Source organism: Daphnia pulicaria, chromosome 1 (genome assembly GCF_021234035.1).
Source record: "Daphnia pulicaria isolate SC F1-1A chromosome 1, SC_F0-13Bv2, whole genome shotgun sequence".
Lineage (NCBI taxonomy): Eukaryota > Metazoa > Arthropoda > Branchiopoda > Diplostraca > Daphniidae > Daphnia > Daphnia pulicaria.
Window position 1 is genome coordinate 11,956,745 of NC_060913.1, and position 18,705 is coordinate 11,975,449.

The 18,705-nt window shown below is 35.7% G+C and overlaps 4 protein-coding genes and 1 long non-coding RNA gene across 5 annotated transcripts; 3 read left to right on the top strand and 2 right to left on the bottom strand.

Moving 5' to 3' along the window:
* The first annotated feature begins 1,533 nt into the window (after positions 1-1,533).
* LOC124321032 (surfeit locus protein 4 homolog) lies at positions 1,534-3,357 on the top strand. The gene is made up of 5 exons (XM_046783949.1): positions 1,534-1,716; positions 1,842-2,105; positions 2,159-2,389; positions 2,449-2,628; positions 2,687-3,357. The coding sequence occupies exons 1-5, from the start codon at positions 1,660-1,662 to the stop codon at positions 2,771-2,773; spliced, it is 819 nt and encodes a 272-aa protein (XP_046639905.1). The 5' UTR covers positions 1,534-1,659; the 3' UTR covers positions 2,774-3,357.
* Positions 3,154-7,081, bottom strand: LOC124321033. Its single transcript, XM_046783951.1, has 8 exons — positions 7,013-7,081; positions 6,889-6,940; positions 5,697-5,862; positions 5,403-5,437; positions 5,050-5,328; positions 4,638-4,955; positions 4,388-4,565; positions 3,154-4,317 (listed from the first exon to the last, which is right to left on the bottom strand). Exons 3-8 carry the CDS (start codon positions 5,842-5,844, stop codon positions 4,094-4,096), a joined length of 1,182 nt encoding a protein of 393 aa, XP_046639907.1. The 5' UTR covers positions 5,845-5,862; positions 6,889-6,940; positions 7,013-7,081; the 3' UTR covers positions 3,154-4,093.
* An 897-nt stretch (positions 7,082-7,978) lies between these two features.
* LOC124321159 lies at positions 7,979-8,805 on the top strand. The gene is made up of 3 exons (XR_006914165.1): positions 7,979-8,131; positions 8,299-8,421; positions 8,601-8,805. It is a non-coding gene; the product is annotated as an uncharacterized LOC124321159 (long non-coding RNA).
* Positions 8,806-9,264: 459 nt separating this feature from the next.
* On the top strand, positions 9,265-10,692 carry LOC124321123. Its single transcript, XM_046784028.1, has 4 exons — positions 9,265-9,508; positions 9,640-9,717; positions 9,789-10,039; positions 10,098-10,692. The coding sequence occupies exons 1-4, from the start codon at positions 9,451-9,453 to the stop codon at positions 10,290-10,292; spliced, it is 582 nt and encodes a 193-aa protein (XP_046639984.1). The 5' UTR covers positions 9,265-9,450; the 3' UTR covers positions 10,293-10,692.
* An 86-nt stretch (positions 10,693-10,778) lies between these two features.
* Positions 10,779-14,238, bottom strand: LOC124321122 (long-chain-fatty-acid--CoA ligase 4-like). Its single transcript, XM_046784027.1, has 13 exons — positions 14,045-14,238; positions 13,572-13,704; positions 13,291-13,506; positions 12,898-13,218; positions 12,661-12,829; positions 12,455-12,592; positions 12,123-12,399; positions 11,835-12,025; positions 11,538-11,776; positions 11,335-11,482; positions 11,231-11,272; positions 10,961-11,121; positions 10,779-10,889 (listed from the first exon to the last, which is right to left on the bottom strand). Exons 1-13 carry the CDS (start codon positions 14,050-14,052, stop codon positions 10,806-10,808), a joined length of 2,127 nt encoding a protein of 708 aa, XP_046639983.1. The 5' UTR covers positions 14,053-14,238; the 3' UTR covers positions 10,779-10,805.
* Positions 14,239-18,705: the final 4,467 nt, after the last annotated feature.

The window sequence follows — 18,705 nt, forward strand, 5'->3', positions numbered from 1 at the left end:
GCGAGCTGCACTCCTGTCTGTTCTACAAAAGAACTGGATTTGCAGATTTGCGGAATGAAAATTACATGAGATCCAGAGATCCCTTATGGACTGGATGACGCACACATTATAATGCAACCTTTTTAATAAATCAAAAGGATTGGCAGATTTTTCTGATGTTCCTTTTTTGGTTTTTGTTCTATTATTTTTTATGAAGCCTTCGGTGTAAAAGATTTAATGTTCAAAAGTAAATTTGATGAGAAACGGAATGGAACAATTTCAAAATGACGTCATAATCAGTCGCATCAAATTTTGGCCGTAACAAAGGGGATAACCAGTCGTCACCACTCCAGACACAACTTTTTCTCGAATGTTTTGCTTAGAAATTAATGAAAATAATCGCGCAAGTTGTTTATTATTTAAAAATAATTGTTTACTACATTTGTTTCAGTAACTCTCAAATTAATCATTCCATGATTGTTAATCCTGAAATGCAAAAAGTTGAAAAAGCGGAAGCGTGAATGAATTTTTTCTAAATAATCAATCGTCCATGAGAATAATTCACATGAGAAGTGGTAATAGTTCAAACGAATTAAATTAAGCTGTTGCGCACCGCCGTCCGACATTCTACACCCCGATGACTCCTGTTAAGTGATCACAAAGTCGTTGCAGCGAATGTTGCATAAAGTCGCATAAAGTCACCATGTTATATTGTGGGTCGATTATTTCATGATTACACGTGTGGCATCCAAACTTTCAGAGCAAGTTCCAAAGAATTTCTTTCATGTTTGGGATGTACGTAACGCACGCATTACATACATGGAAAATGTATGATTTTAAGACACCTCTGCATCATTAATGTCTGTGGGAGGACTGAGCGAACAAGCGAATTTCACATAGGCTATTTCATATCATACTGTCTATCATACATAATATCATACAGTGTGTATCATACATATTGATTTGATTTAAAAAAAATAATGTTGTGTACTTATACTTCTTGTTAGAATTGAATTTGAATTTAGATCATTTTTCCTTTAGTTTATGAAACTCTGCTACTTCCCTTACTCATACAGTCAGACTTTTAGATGAATAAAAAAATATCCCTTGTTTTATTTTATCGCTAGTTTATTTTATTATTTTACATTAGGATGATTGAATAAGAGTTGATGTTCGACATAAAATGAATACACACCGATTTATAGAAAAAGTGGTTGAATACTACTAATCTCTGTGGTTCTCTATGATCTCGATGAGTCTGCGACAATAGATGGCGAAAACCAAAGTCGTAACCCCATAACCCGGTGTCTAATCTGTGTTTTACCTATTACGAGTGCAACAAAAAGATGCTTATTTGACCCAAAAATAATATATTTTTATTTTCTATAAAATATTTCAAAGTTCTCAAAATTCATTCGAGCATAAAATAAAGTTTTTGAAGTATACTTTGAAATTATTAGAAATTACTTGCTGAAATATTCAAAATAATTATTAATAGATGCTTAACGGGTCTACTAGTCTTCCGGGAAGTTTGGTATATAAGCCACGTCTTCAGAGTTCAGTTTATGTAGAATCGTCTGTTCGATCTTTATAGAGCACGTAGTATTATTGGCTATTTGTGTTCTATTTTTAATTTATTTCTTTTAAATCATTTCGACGTGTTACAATTTTATCGAAGAAATGTCAGGTCTTAGCCAACATCCGCTTGTTGCCAAAGCTGAAGAAGTCGCCGATGAGGTAATTATCATGATCTCGATCTTTTAACCCATAGCAGTGACGTGTACAACCTTGTTATATCGAACTAAATGGTTTATTGTTTTTTCTCCCGTCTTATCTTGAACATGTGATGGAATCGACAACAGGTGCTTAGACGGACCAAAACAATTTTGCCCACTTTGGCCAGGTTGTGTCTGATTTCCACTTTCCTCGAAGATGGAATTCGTATGTACTTCCAATGGAACGAACAGAGGGAATACATGGACATCTCCTGGGGATGTGGCAAGTTTTTAGCCACAATGTTTGTAATCATCAACTTGTTTGGACAGCTTGGTGGTTGTTTCATGGTTCTGCTACGTTGGAAAGTTGACATTGCCTGCGCCCTACTTTTTGGAATTGTCTGCATGCAGGTATTTTGAATTCAATTTATTACTGTGAACATTATTCTAATTTTTTTCTGTAGACTGTAGCATACAGCATACTATGGGATCTTCAATTTTTGTTCCGAAATCTGGCTTTGATTGGAGCTCTCTTGCTTGTCCTTGCTGAAAGTAGGCAGGAAGGAAAGTCACTTTTTGCTGGTGTTCCCACTCTGGGTGATAACAAACCAAAGAGCTATCTCCAGCTCACTGGCAGAATCTTGTTGGTCTTCATGTTTGCCACTCTTCTCCGAATGGAGTTTTCATTCATGCAGGTAAAAGTGTTTGAAATGCTTTTGTTAGTCTTTGAAATCATCCTTATCCTTATATACAGATCCTTCAAAATGTTGTTGGCTCTGTTCTCATGTTGTTGGTCACTGTGGGTTACAAGACAAAGTTGTCTGCATTGATCTTGGTTGTGTGGCTTACCACCTTAAACTTCTACTTGAACTGCTGGTGGACTATCCCTGGTTACAAGGCCATGCGCGACTTCTTAAAATACGATTTCTTCCAGGTAACAAACATTTTTTACGATTTCAAAGTATTCTATTGCTGACTTTATTTTTCTACAGACTCTTTCAGTCATCGGCGGATTGATGATGGTCGTTTCGTTAGGACCAGGCGGCGTCTCTATGGACGAGCACAAGAAAAAGTGGTAGGGGATTCTTCATTGCTCATTGGAAATCAAGGATACAGCCATAAACATCAAGCAATCACAGGGCAAGGGGGAGTCGTTTTTATCTTTGAGACTTCGAATATGACATCTAGCAAAACGATATTACAGTGTTGCATAGCTTCATCAGCTTGGTAAATGCACAAAACACGGTTCTGGCCCTTCCCTTAATTTAGGAATTACTGAGAATGTTCCCTTTTGCCTATTGCAAAATTTTATCCCTTTTGATTTAGATGTTAAATTTTATTTTAGAGTTTTTTTATCTAAAGAGCCCATATAGTTTCAGTTCACGTGTGCAGAATTTACATTCCCTTACTTCTCTGCTCTCATAATGCTCCGATTTATTTAAGTTTTTGCTTAATTCAGAAGCCAGTGGTGTAGTTAATTTTACAAAATGTGTTCAGTGAACGAGGGAATTGTGATTTTTGTGTCTTGCGGTGAACATGAAATGGGGCTTCCTCAAACTTATGTGGGGTTCTTTCAACGTGCATGTCAGCCCAATGTGAAATGATTTTATCTTTCTGAATTACCTTGTACAACGTGAAATAAATTGGAAGATTGTCAAGTAAATTTTAGTTTTGATATCAATTTCTAATGGGCTGTAAATGTCTTGTAAAGAAGTAATTTACTATGTATTAAAGTTGTCTTAAATCACGTGGAGCTGAAGTAAAATTTAAATTAATCAAGATGTCCTCGATTAGTGAAAAGGCTCTGCGGTTATTTCTCATCAATCCACGTGATAGCTCATTTTTCAAGGTGTTGTTTTAGTTTTAAAATGCAAAGCAGTCGGTCACTGGCTCAACGGTAGCCATGTTTACTTGGAACCCACATCACTTACGAAAATATTCCATGTTTTTCAATCTGGACAGTGTCAAGAGCGTATAACCTAATATAACGAAATGCTGTCAACTAAATATCGATAACCTTGTTCTTTGTCTTACTACTGAGTCTATGTCTCTCCATGTCCTTGCATTGAATTTGTCCGACTCAGACCTCGTGTCAAAAAGAAAATTAATTAAACAAAAAAGTTTTAATGCTCAAAATTCAAGCGCACGTCAGTGTAGCACATCGGAATTCGCGGAGAAGATGGCCGTTGTGTATTCGATTTGTCCCGATTATATAAAGATTTTGAATCGAACAACATGAAGCTAGGGTATAGAAGGGATAAATATTTTTGAGTTGCCCGGTGTTTTAACTTTTAAGCAGTGGGCATTTCTATACTTTAAATTTTGGAATGTGTACAATAGTATATAGAGAAAGTAATCAATCGATAACATGTATGGTAGTCATCCGAGATGATTGCTGCCTAATGTTTGTCCTTATTAGCTATTAGGACGTGTTCCATCGTGGAAAGTTTCACCGGCGGTTGAGTGGGAATGTGTTGATGGTCTGCCATTGAATCAAAGAGAGACATCAGTAAGACGTCCAGAACCTTTTTCTGCAGCTGTGGTGACATTTTTCCTTCCTTTGATTCTTTTTCAAGGAAATCAGCGAATTTCTTGAGTGCTTCTTCCGCTTCTGGGTGACCAGCTTGGTTCATTTCAATGGAAAAGATGACAGTTGATTTGAATATGTAAATACCAAATATGAATTATAATACCTTGACTAAGGCTCTGCGAAAAAAGAATTCGAGCGAGTTGATAAAGAATCTCTTCAAGGGAATACTCGTTACTCAGGATATCAACAATATTCGCTTCGTTCAAATGTTCTTCTTTGACGCCGGTAGCTAATGTTCCACGCATTTTGATTTCATCCTTTAGCTGATTACTCTCTTCATCCTAATGACATTTTACCAAAAAAAAAACAATGTTATAATAAATAAGGCTTGGCGACTGGCCACATTTCAATACTTTTTGAACGGTAACAGTTGTTGGTACTTGATGAACCGGCTCAATTGCGGATTTAGGGTTTAGACGATAGCTGGTCACCACGATCTCTCCTTCGTGCGGCTTGTCGATTTTTGCAACCTTATTTGCTGGTGGTGCCACTAACTCGGATAATTGGCGGCTCTCGGTATCCTCCTCGTCTTCCTTGGTCAGGTATTTGGTAGTTTCAGACAAAACTTCGGGGCTGGTGGCCTTATTGTCGTCGGTGCCGTAACGAAACTGGATTCGCTGCAAATCGTATCGCACTTGTTCCATGAATTCCTGGCCATCTTCTACACTTATCTTCTCGTCATCATTAAATAAAATGTAATTGTAAATATTATTTGATTGTTTCTATACCCCAAAATAACTATAGTTAAATGCGACTATATCTCACCAGTCCTTGATTAATAAAATCTTTGATGGCGTTAGTCACGCTGGTTTCGTCTCCCGTCCAGAAAATGTACTCGGCCATATCACGAGGGGTATCACTGCTGGAAGTGAAATCACTGAGGACGAAATCACTCTTGCTATCCGGCGAGCGCTTCTCTTCGTCGGCCGTTTTCAACTGAGACGCATGACGATTCACTTGGCCAGGGAAATCAGTCGGGTTCATAATTTCGGAATTCTTGTTGCTCGAGTCCAGGCTGTGCAGCTCTTCAACATCCACGTCCCTCTGCATTAACGAGATAACAATTAAATAATTCTCAATGGACATGGTGCGTTATTGATTTCAACAACAATATCTACCTCGGGCGAAGATCCTTGTGGTGAATTTGGTACCTCTGTACCGCACAAAGCAAATAAAACATTAGATTTTTAATCAGCTGCCTTAAACACGGATCTACATATCCTACTGCGAATAGACAGTGGTGTCAAACCATAAATACTAATAAACACATTTCAGTAGATTGTGGCTAATTAACGTTCGGAAGAAAGCCGACGCCAATCAAAATTTTCGACACATGTAAATCTGACTTTAATCCGACTCCAATAAGTTTTCATTAGACTCTATACTAAATATTGTATGAAATGGAGTTCCACCTTTATTTATCTGCAGGAATCCTTCCTCGACGGGAATGCCAGAAACGACCGAAGCCAGCAAGAAGACTGTTGTCCAAATGGTGCAAATCACCATTCCTCGATGCTGCATCGTAGCCTTGGCTCCCTGTCGGGACGAAAATAGCCGCATAAATCCGCAGAGAGACTGCTAGGAAAGTTCGCAATAAAAGTTTCTCGTTAATCTTTTGTGCCATTGAAACACTAACCCATTTTCGGCTGCAGCAATCATTAGAAATTTACTAGACACATTGGTCAATATTCACGAGGTACATCTAAGCGATTAGGCCTATATGAACAATACAGCAATCTAAAGATTTCCTACAGCCACTAGAAATGCTTCAGCAACAATGGATCTATATCGATCGCTTTCGGGGCGCATGATTCACGCCAACGTTTTCTTCTGTCATCCGAGTTTTTTTCATCTACTGTCGTCGCTATGGTTCGAAAAAGCTTTGTTCAAACGAAATCATCGCAATCGACGCCATCATATTATTCAGAAATCACTCTACACAGTATTTTCCAGCAACTGCGCAATTTCAATCTCGAATCATATGAATGTATAAAGCTTCGTTTAGTAATAAGTCGACTTATGTATGCGGTTTTTTCTAAATCTTTCTTGACCTTTCCTCTGGCGCATTACCAATGATAACATAGAGAGACAAGAAGTCGATCATTGAACCTAAGTTAAGTCTTTGACGCACATCATACACACATTGATCCAATTAGACGAGTGAAACAGAAACAATACGATAAATCCAATAAGAATGACTAACGGGATTTCTGAATTATGCACACGTAAGTGAGAAACCCTGTCATATTGCAAGTTCTGGAGTACTACAAGGATATTTTTCCTGTTATGCGTTTGTGAAAAAAAAAAGTTGCCAAAAAACTTTGGTAATTATTGAACATTGGTAAATTCGCACATTTTCCACAAAATATGTTTTCAAAAGGGGAACGAATTGGCTGACACTTTAACTCCGTGAATGACAAACTGGACAAACTTAAATATAAAGCAAACAAACATTTGACTGAACTAGTTCGTTAATTGCTCAATTCGAATGATTTCATTAAGTTGAATGTACTTGAATGCTTAACATCCAAGACCAGACAGCTGTAATTTGCTGGATGCGCACAAAAGTGAAAATATTTGTAATCGACTTTGACATTGGCTTACCTGATCTTTGTAGTAGGTGCTTTGTACTCGAATGATGCCTTTAAAGGCAGTTCTATTGAAGACAAATGGAAAAAACGGTTAATAACGTGATTCTCGAAATTTAACCGTTGCAATTTCGTGTTACGTTGGTAGTGCGGGAACTATGTGAGTGGTAACTGACTGTCGCTTTGCTCCTTCTCTTCTGTTTTGTTGATTTCATAGAAAGTCAAGATGGCATCGAGTAGGCAACCGACGAGTCTTGACTTGCGCAGTCACCGGTTTCCGCCCGGCATTTGCTATAGAGTCATTGAATATGCGTTGACAGGGCATTGAGAATAAGTAATTCAATTTTAAACAATAATTTTATCGTCATCAAAATTATCTAGATTTCGAAAAATGTATGCGGTATTTGAATTACCGCTGGCGACTGGGACTGTAGAAAATCGTTGATCCCTGATTATGAGCCGGCAGAGATGTTGCTATTTCGAATAATTATATTGAAAAAATACTGAAGTATGGCCAGCAGACTCATTATTAGGTGCGGCGGGAGATTCCCTCTAGCCACCCTACGGCCGCACTTGGAAAGTCACTCTTGTCATGCTCTTGTGACTTCAATTGGAGAGGGCAGTGAAATATTTTTAAGATTATCATGTATAGTAAATGAAATCTGGACAGTATTTGTGTAGGCTAATTTTTACTAGCTAATAGCGGTTTAAAATAAAACTCTCAAAACTTTTGTTTGCCTCACCCCCGACCAAAATCTGAAATTTCATTTGAAATCTATATTTTCACAAGCAAAGCGTATACGCAAAGAATAAAAAAAATATGTTTTAATAATTTTAATTGATACAGTTTTATTTTGTTGTTTATTAAAAATTCGCAATTTTTCAGTGGAAAAAGAAGAAGAACATTATTCTCAAACTAAGTTATCATGGTTGAGGACAAGTAACTCACAGAAAAACGTAAAACGATCGAGAGATTTCAGTTTGAAGTTATTTTTAAAAAGTTAACCGATAATTATTATTCCGTTTTTTTTTCGTTTCTTTATTCCAGGTAGAATTTCGAAGTTTGGCAACTCAGCCCCTTTTTTGTGTTTAGGGATTGAACGATTGTTTAGTGTTTGGCCACCCTGTTACAAAGTTAAAATCGTCGCCAAAAAATCCATCCTTCATCAGAATGCTTTGCTTGTTCTAGCAGTCATACACATGTTGAGCAATGTGAAGTAAGTCTACGGTTCCTGTTCCATGCGCGTTCACCAATAATGGTATGTATTTTTTCAATGATCTCTATGTCAAGTTTTGTTGAAATGATGCTATATTATACGCTATACTGAAAATTGATTTCTTGTTGATTTTAAACCTACTGAACATGCACGTGTGATGCATTACTTTAATTTTTGAGAGTTCCTATCTAAACTATTGTTCTTACCAGGCGGCACCCAATACGTATCCGGCATGCCCACGTTTCCCTACACATTTCAAAATCAAATGTGTGGCACCTACGGCCGTTATCCAACCAAATGACATTGGGTTCTATCTAGGATGAATACTACTGGTAGGTGGTTTTATGAAAGTTCTGTTGAATTAGTGACTAGTTATCAATGATGCTAATAATTTTGAATTTCTTCACCTGAGTGACTGTGAAGACACCATTGACAATCCTGAGATTTTAATTTATAAACTCGTTTTGCAGCCTTTCTTGAATTTATTACTAAAATGCTTTTACTTCTGCAGGCAAGTTCTTCGTCAACTAGATGTGCCTTCTCCAGTGTTTAAAAAATGGTAATAATTCAATTTACATGAATTTAAATTTTTATATTGTTTCAGAGTTGCTTATTAGTGATATTCAAATGTTCTTAAATGCTGATAGTTACTAGTGATTGTCTTGAAGCATTGCTTGTCAGAAATTATTTTCTGGAAATATATTGATATCAAGATACATTGAACTGAGTTTATTCATTTTTATTTAGCTATGGTCAAGTTGTATTTAAAAAATGGCCAGTTCCTTCAGCTTTAAAATGAAAATAGTAAAAATAAATGTTTCATAAATTAGTTCATGAGAAATTCAACAGATTCTGCATACAAAACTAAAAGCATGGTGTGTTGGTTTCTTTCAATTAAACTTTCTACTCGTGTTCCGAAAAATCTTGTTGGGATTGTTGCGACTTTCAATTTATTAAGTTTTCTAGAAACAAATTTGGAGTTAGCATTAAAATGAAGTTCATATTTTATTTAACAGCATAAAACTTAAAAGTTGAAATATATTAATCAATAGCTTCAGTTCATATGCCCAACTTGGTTTTACCATGATTTTACGCAAATACTATGTAAAAATATTTTGTCATGCAGAGAAAATGGCAAAATGCCAATCAAGGCGTTTCTGAACTTGAAAGATGAAATTACTCGATTCAAAACAAGCAGACGACTCGTCAAACCGTCAGAGCACTTTCAGATTTCTTTATTTATTTTCCTACTACCACAGTTCAAAATTTCTACTCAGTTTCAGTTCGAATGCCGTAGGTTCTACATCTTTGCGGACTCTACAAAAGTTTAACATATTTGCTTTCATTGGTAAAACATTACGATGGAATTATCCAACAATTATGAGGAACTTACTTTCTTTCAACGTTACGATGAGAATGGTAAGCACGAAAAAAACTTTTAACACTGTTTCTACATGTATAATAGTCAGAACGTAGGAAATTAAAACAGAATAAGTTTATCACAATCATACATTACAAAATCACTGTAGTCATTTTAAATTGTTTTTCAGTACTGAGTGAATTCATCGAAATTGCCTATGAGTATTTAGTAAATAAAAACAAACATAAATCATACTCAAATGCTGCATGTAAGTAATAAACTAATTGTATCGTAATAACTGAAAAGTCATTTTCTGTATAATGTTCATGTTTTTTCTAGTGAAGTTGAATGTTGAATGCTTTGCAATTGAAAAATTGATTGGAAAGTTATCAGATCTTCTATTGGAGAGTGCTAAGCTTACAATTACTGAAGCAGAATTTGTGAGCAATTTGCAACCTATTCTGTTTGATAAAGTGCATTTGTTATGGGAACAAGTTTTTTTGAAGAGAAATTTGCTTAAAGAAATGCTGACAAAAACTGAAATTAATTATGCTCATTTCTCATCTTTGAACTGGAGACTTGAAAACACTGTAAGCATAGTTGATTTATTGGAGCTAAAATAATTCAGTAAAATTTGTTTGTTTATAGATTGCATCAAAATCACTGGAGTCTTGTGAAAACACACATTTTTTAATGGAGATTCAGTTGAAAAACAGAGACGATAAAGAACAACGTCATTTTATTACCGACATTCCTAACATCTTTCATTTTACTAATGTACTGGAGAGTGCCTTAAATGAAACAAAAACTAGTCACATTCGCAGAGGTCCAACATCTAACTGATCGACCAAAATTTTGTTTGCGTGTTTCAACAAATGTATTGATTTGAAGGAGATTGCATGTTTAATTTAAAGAAATTGAATAACATTCCTGTTTGTTTCTACAGTTCATTTACTTAAATAACTAATAAGTAGAAAAGTGTTGCAGCATTCAGACATCCATTCATATTCAAACTATTTCATCCTGTGAGATTACTTAAATGAACTCTCATAACTAACTACTTGGTGTATACATCCACAATTACAAGTGTAGTCTATATCAATGAAGAGTTTATGATGCCTGGCATTTATCATCAATGACCTGTAGAAGAGCTTGTAAAGAACTCTATGAATACTACATTTGTATAATTAGACTCGTCACTTGGTGGTGTGGTCTACGTTCTTAAGTGTCATTCCTATAGCAACTTTCTGCAAAAAACAAGAATCACAAACAAGACAAGAATTAGAACTTTTGACTACATGAGACGCAAAACTCCGAAAAAAATTGAGATTGGGAATGAAGAAGGTGCCTCTATATTTAGGAATACATTCGATCGATCAGCAACTGATATCGGTCTTGGATGTTTTTTCTTTTTAACTTAAAAGCGGCGGTAACAAGCCCCTAAACAAAACAAAACAAAAAAATAGTTAGTTTCCGACCTAATAATAGAAGAACAAATTTTAAAAATGAACCATGTCTGGTGTCCAAATTTCACTGATTAGTTTGATAGCTTGTGGTATTTCAAACTTTTCTAGCCGACATTTCAAACCATGCTTTTGAATTTCAGTAAGATACACTTTTTCCATCTGACTATTAAGGCAAATGTCTTCAATATTGTTCCACGAAATGCCGCCTAAAATTCAAAAAATACAAATCGTGTCAAATTAAAAAAAAAAAAAATTCAGAGAACGAAAAACAACGCATTTTTATGCACTTTTTTTTAAAGTCTACATAGAACTTACTTTTCATGGAAATTGACTTCAAGTGGTCTGGATTCGGCATAACTTTTTCAAAACAATAAAACAGAATTATTTGAGGAATTCGAAATAATCAAAAATATTTTTACCTAATGCGACAACAAACAGCTTAGTAGGATCGGCATAGACGCATACATTGTCTATTAAGGAACAAGTTTTCAGTTCAGACTCGACCTTACCCAAAGATACATACTCTCCATATTGCAGTTTGACCAAATCCTTTTTGCGATCAACAATCTTGCAAAGAAAGTTTAAATTAAAGGAATAGCCAAATGGTATATTCAAAATGTACTTGTAAGTTTCCTTCTGGTCTGAATTCACCAATATCTCCAGTACGAAACCAACGTCTTCCATTTTCTTCGTAAAACTCTTCTTTAGTTTTTTCTGGTTGTTTGAAATATCCAACCGCAACATTGGGTCCACCAACATGAATCTCACCACGAGGATAAGGGCGATCTGTCACTCTGTAGTTGCCTTCATCCCAGTTCACTAGTTTTATATCACAGCAACTTAACGGCCCTCCAGTTATACCTACAAGTAAAATAGTAATATTTTTTTGGTAAACACTTTGCACTCATTATAAAAATACCAGTCGATCGGTCATAAAAATCCATCATAGTAGTTGCTGAGCACGTTTCCGTCAGTCCATATCCCTGCAGGACAGGACAGCAAAGAGCAGCTCGCAAGCATCTGTGAGTTTCAGGGGCAAGTGGAGCACCACCAGCCAAAATAAATCGTATTCGACCTCCTAAAATGGCTCGAACTGGCCGAAACAACACGCTAAGAACAAATGGGTAGATGAAAACACTGCTTATTAGATGCTTAAGTAGAACGGTAAGTAGGAATCGGTAAGGAGTAAATTAAGTAAAATACTTACGAATTGATAATAGGTGTGTCGTATCCACGCTGAAACCAATCAAGCTTGTATTGCATAGCCAGATTGAAGAGGAATTTTTTCACAGCAGAACCACTTTCTACTTTTTCTTGAATGCTTTTGTAAATACGGTCGAGGATGAGTGGGACGCAGGCAATTATAGTCGGTTTTAACACTGATGCATCACCTTTGCTTCCTCGTTTAATCTTACTTGAGTTATCGGTCATTGTTAAAGGGTTGGAGTAACCAATTGGAATCCCATATAGCATACACATACTCTCTAAATCAAAGTTTCGTGAAAAAAAATAACGATGCAAAATAAGTAAGGAATTAACCTCCAATTAGTTCAAGAACATGAGCCAGTGGAAGATATGCCATGTAAACGTCACTTTCGAAAATAACGGCAACATTAGTGTAAGCTAACATGGAGCTCATTACATTTTCATGACTCATTAGCACTCCTTTCGGCGGACCTTGGATAACAGATATTGATGTTAAATAAAATGCAAATAAGAGTTACCGAAATCAAAGTTATTTATACCTGTGGAGCCGCTGGTGTACATGACGAAAGCTGTGTCCTCAGGTTTAGGCAATAAACCTGTTTTGCTTGACATCTCTCCTAGCCTAATAACTTCGCGATAGGGAAGGATTTTTACGACATCCCCGTATCCAGATAAATCTAACGGTTTTATTGCGTCCTCAAATACAACCTACCAGAAATCATGATATTAAGCTTCCAGTGCAATTCTATAACTAACGCAAAATAAATATTTATTACCAGAACGGTGACGTTTGGTGTGCAGGGTAGAATGTTCCTGAATTTCGGCAATAATTCCTGAGACGTAACGACGCATGAAACTTCAGTTTCATTGATGCCATGGATCAAGGCATCTTCTCCAAGAGTTGCATACAAAGTAACAAGAGGCATATTTTGCTTCATACAGCCGTTTGAAGCTATAAGCCATTCAGCTCGAGTTTCAGCGAATAAAACAACATTCTCTTTAGCATTGATACCCAATTCTCTAAGACCACGGCCAAAGCTTTCTGCTTCATTATCCATTTGAGTGAAAGTTCTCCACTGATAACTTCCTAACACAAACTTATAAGTGTAAAAAAAAATAATGTGAATTATTATTCTGAAAATTATTTGATAAGATAAATCAACAAATACCTTTTTGAAAATTCTGCCATTGGGTTGAATCTCATCTTCTTCAGCCAAAATTTCTCTTGTACCAACTGCTGCTTTCTGACCGTGCTGACGAACAGCAAACCTGAAGACTTTTTCCATTGTGTCAATCTTATCTTGTATAAATCTAACATGTACATCACTGATGTCAGACACACTTCTATGCAAAACAAAATCATCTCCATGCATTAACGCCACTGACTGAAGTAGACAAAATATTAGAATAGTAGTTTAATTAAAATTTGACATTTTTAAATTTTATTTACTTTTAACTTGTTGTGATTAGCTTTAGCTTTCCACGGCTTTTGGACTAGAAAATAGACTGGCCATGTGATGATTGTGTATAAATGAAATATACACTGGATAAGGAACAATACTGCCTTTTCAATAGGCTTTAGGCTGGTAAGAAAAATTTCATCAAGTTATTGTTTTACGAGAAAGGCTAAACAAATCTGAATTGAAAATATATTTTGGAAAGATTACAGTTTTCAATAATAACAAATTACGGTATGCCCAAATTACTACATCAGTTACATATCCTGTATGATGTAACACTATTTTATTGCTAGAAATGCATCCCATATTTTAATTTGACTGAAACCAATTGACTGTTTATACAAATTAGAAATGTAAAAAAAGACATGAAAATTTGAATTCCCAAGCTCATAAAACCCCTAACGAATTATTAAAATACCACAAAACAAACAAAATGATAGACATCCGGTATGAGTCTGATTACCTTGTCATCCTTAAAAGACAAAAGATGACTATTCCCAAAGTCAAAACGTTCTCGAAGTTTTATTCAAAAACAGTAAAAACGTATAGCGATGGGAATGCGTTGAAAATCGGCCCTCTGACCAGCGCCAACATCAGAAGAATCAATGTTAAATTGACAGATTCTGGTAGCTAGATATATCTAAGGCCCGCCCAAACTGGGTGTTATCCTACGTATCACCAAAAAATTCTTCGTCAGATGACGCTAGTTTTTACTTTTTACGTTAGTCACAACTCACAATCACAAGGTCAGTGTCTGTGCAGTGCGCATGCATGTACATTGCAAAGCAAGAAGAAAATAAAACATGCTATTAACATTTCATCCTATAACCTTCCCGTTTCTATAAGCTTGTTACCATTATTTGATTTTCCCTAATAATTAAAAAATCTGTAGTTTGCGGTTGTTTGTACCGCATTATTTTTACTGCGTAGTTTATTCGGAAATTCGTATACTTCCTCATATGCTGGTGCTGTTGGGCTGTTCGCAGTTTCAAATGGAAATTCTTGATTGTGTGTGCCAGAAAGTGCCAGAAATTGATGTTCTAGTAATTTTACTGATTCCTGATTGGCATACAGAGTCATCTTATGGAAATGACAGGAATGAGTTGCAAAGAAGAAATCTTACCTGGCCGGAATCAATGTATTGCACGTAGTGGGCAAAAGGATCACGCCACTCGAAATATTACCAACATATTGGTCCCTTACAAGCATGCGTAGAAGGCTAGAAGCCACCTACTCTAAACAAGAAATCTTCTGTTAAACTTTATGATAGAAGAGCTAGGTGCAACTTTATTAACTGCAAGATAAATAACCCCATCAAAGTGCGCGGTCAAAACAGCTTTAAGGAGTTTCAACCGTTTAACTGTTTATCATTCAGTATATTAGGGACATCTGCACTGCAAATCACATGGACATCATTCATCACATCTATGACCATGACCAGTACCCGCATAAGCTCAATATTATGTAATAGTAGACGTATCGACAAGTAAATGTTATGACTAGTCGAAATAATCAAAGTTAAATATTTTTAAGCATTGCTTTTTTCACTACGATTATATAGTATGTTAGAAGTCCAGTGATGATTTGTTTTCTGGTCGCTAACCAATAAAGTTTTCTACTTAAGTCGGTTATAAAATGACTTTTAAAGTTCATAGTTTAATAATACATGGGATATCTTAATAGCATCAGCAAATAAAGAAAACGTACTTTTCGCTGACAGCGGTTGACGAAGCGCGTCAACAAGTAGCCTATTATCACCTATCATCCCCATAGAAACATAGCTAACATAATTATTGATACAGGAGTAAAATCACTGAACACAATACACGACCTCACAAATAACAATCTCTTGTATAGCCATATATAGGCTATGCTTTCTTTTTTGAACGCGTTTATTGTATGATTTTATATCCGGAAAGAGGGCGTCGATCAAATATCAAATAGAGAATGACGATTTTCACAACAGAAACAAAACGTTCTGTTCTCACGAGATTGGATTTTTCGATGGACATGGACCCGTAATCATAGTCGTAATAAATTTTAACGGAAAAATAGCTTCTGTATCTTATAAATTTTAGGCATGTAGGAATCTACAGTAGCAACTAGTCCCAACTACAAAGATGGCTTGAATAGAATCGATACATAAAAATGAAGGCCATGAACGCATTTTTTAAAATTTTACTAAATTCTTATAAAATACTTTATGAGTTTGTTATATTTGTGAAACTGGATCAGTTATTAGGGCTGATTAGGATGTTCCAGTATTTTTTTTTATCACTGCAAAGGATAAAAAAAAAACCGCCGTCTTTTCCACTGACATAGAATGAGTTCCGATTACGCATTGCTCAACGCCTATGTTATGTCTTAGACTTATTCTATTACGTTTCTGTTTCTTGCACTCTGTATTTTGATTTTTTATATTAAGACTTAAATCGTCTTTTCTACAAATTCATCAGGGGACTACGGAACATATTTTATCTGAGACAGTACTTTATTACGTCTTCCTCTATATTAGTTATATGATGAACAGTGGCTAAAGCAGCGAGGTTTGAACAATTATGCCGTTTTCCCGCGCATATAAAATAACATAGAAATACACACTCTGATAACATTTTCAGCACCAAATAAAATAAATGCTGATAAATGCGCAAATTTTCCTAGAACAGGACTGAGAAAAGACGATTGAATATAAGTCTACGATTTTCACGGGGTTGGCGGTTTGCTGTAATTACATGCAGTGTTTTTATAATCTTAAAGAGAAATTCTGCAAATAATCGACTAAAATTTCCCGATTAGTGACTATAAGTAAGTGTATTAGATTCATTTGACCGGAAACGTTGGGATATCGCTCTGATAGGGCAAGATTTCTTAGTGCCTCGACCTATAAGCATAACAAGAACTCGACCCAGACCCAGTTTAGTGCTGCTGCTTCTTTGCTTCTGCGCATATTTTGTGACTGATAACCTTTTATTTTCTATGGAAAGTATTAGAAAATATTGACGCTAGTTATAAGCCTTGAACTCAAGCGTAATTCCTTTCTAGGTTGCTAACAAGTAACAAACTTAAGGTTTAAATTTGCCCTTGGCAAATTATCAAGCTGTAGAATACTGGTGGAGCCACTTCCATGTTAACTCCTCTCAGAAATTCTTTCTGGAGCAGAATCCAAATATCGCGACCTACTATTACTTAGCCTCCTAATCCCCTCCTGTCCAAACACATCCTCCTCTTCCACATTTCCCAACACACCCGCTGTGGGCTCAGGGCAGGCTTCACTTCCAGAGAAAAAAAAGCAATGGAAATGCTCGCCATATGAGTGGCTATAGATGTTATTCCAATGAAAAAGTAGTAGTCGAGCAAAAAGTCGTGCGCTGTTTACGCCGATGCGCACCACAGCGGCCGATAGCAGAACTAATATTTTTATTACGCTTGACACCAAACGTAGGGCCAAGGTACGGTAAAAACCAAACATATCCGACTGCTTTTTGAACAAAGGATTGGGCCTACGTTTCAATTACCCAATAGTATTTCAAAAGTAATTCATGTTTGAAAATCTACTTTCATCATTTTTTGTAACATTTTCTGATTATTTCATAATACTCAATACCAAAGATGAACGGTATGTTCTTAATTTCTAATTTTTTACTCAAATGATAGCTGGTAGAGATAGAAACAAAGCTCATTTGTATTTCTATGTTCTTCTTGTCTATTTTGCCAAATTTCTAGAAAGATTCTAGGGAGAATCCAAGTTCTAGCAAGATCAGTTTCTATATGATCGAGATATGGGGTGCTATGGGGTATGGGGTGCCGTTGTACCTTTTTAACAACAAACCTATCATTTAACATCAATCTATAATTAAACAAACAACATTATATAAAACACTGATCTAAACAAACATCAAAGGGTAACATAGCGTCAAACCTGGAATATTAGATTAATCAAATCTAACTTGTAATCAAACCTAACCTTAAAATCAAATGTAAAATAATAGCTCCGTAAATCTGCATCAAACCTATTATCTATTATTCAATCGGGCAAATTAAAAAATAAAACAAAAATTCAGATATAATGTAGCCTATACTAACCCCGGAGCATTAACAACTCATATGGGATATGGCAAATGGTTTTGCCTCCATTCTTTTCTCCCCGCCCCTTTTTTAAACTTTGTCATCTAGCGGTCAGAATCACGCAACACAAAACACCAATAATGATGCTGTTGCACTTCTAATTTTGTAATTTAATTTCTGTACTTGATTTTCATTATATTTCATGCCATTTCGTTATATCTAGAATGGCGATCTACCATCATCCCCATTCGCCCCCATCATTTTTACGAAAAATTATTTCAGATCGTATACATGCAGAAATAAGGAATCGGGAAATTGACTGGCTTCATGCAGAGATCAGGGACAACTTTTAAAGTAGCAAACAAGGTGCGTCAGTCACCAAACAAATTTTTTTTATTTTTTTAAATGCACTGGTGGAACGTGTCCAGGGATTCGCGCGTGTTGGTTCACATTCGTTTTAATATGAAAATTATTTTCTGATAACGAATAAAAATTTTAAATCCACGTTCCCAAATATATTTTGTATCAGAAATCGTGATATAAAAACGAATAAATGCAACCAATATGCGCAACTGTGATGGGACAATTTCTCCAGATTTTCGGTAATAGCTTTCGATATCGGCACGGCAAAAATGCATGAATGCATTTTCCTACAATTTTGTGGAACTATCTAGAAATCCTGCCATGTTCGTTGTTTTGTTTTTTTTGTTGGAGTCCTCTCGCTGAGTTTCCACGTCTATTTTAATTCGCCCTATTATATGAGCGGGACAAATTTTGCTTGATGCGGACGGTTGCGTATATATGATATGAGTAGGCTACTACGTGCGTATGAGTACTTTTGCGGACTTCTGTTATTTTAGGATGCCTCTAGTGGCCTGACAGAGAAGTATTCTACAAAGCCAATGAGTCTATTACCCAACAAATAAACGCTTTGCTGATTCCTTAATTGTTTTTCAAACTTCAATTACATTACAATTTTAATGTTTCTTTATTTCTAATTTTTAGCTTAGCCTCTACACTTCATTTGTTAATTGATTGATTCAAGGAATATAATTAAAT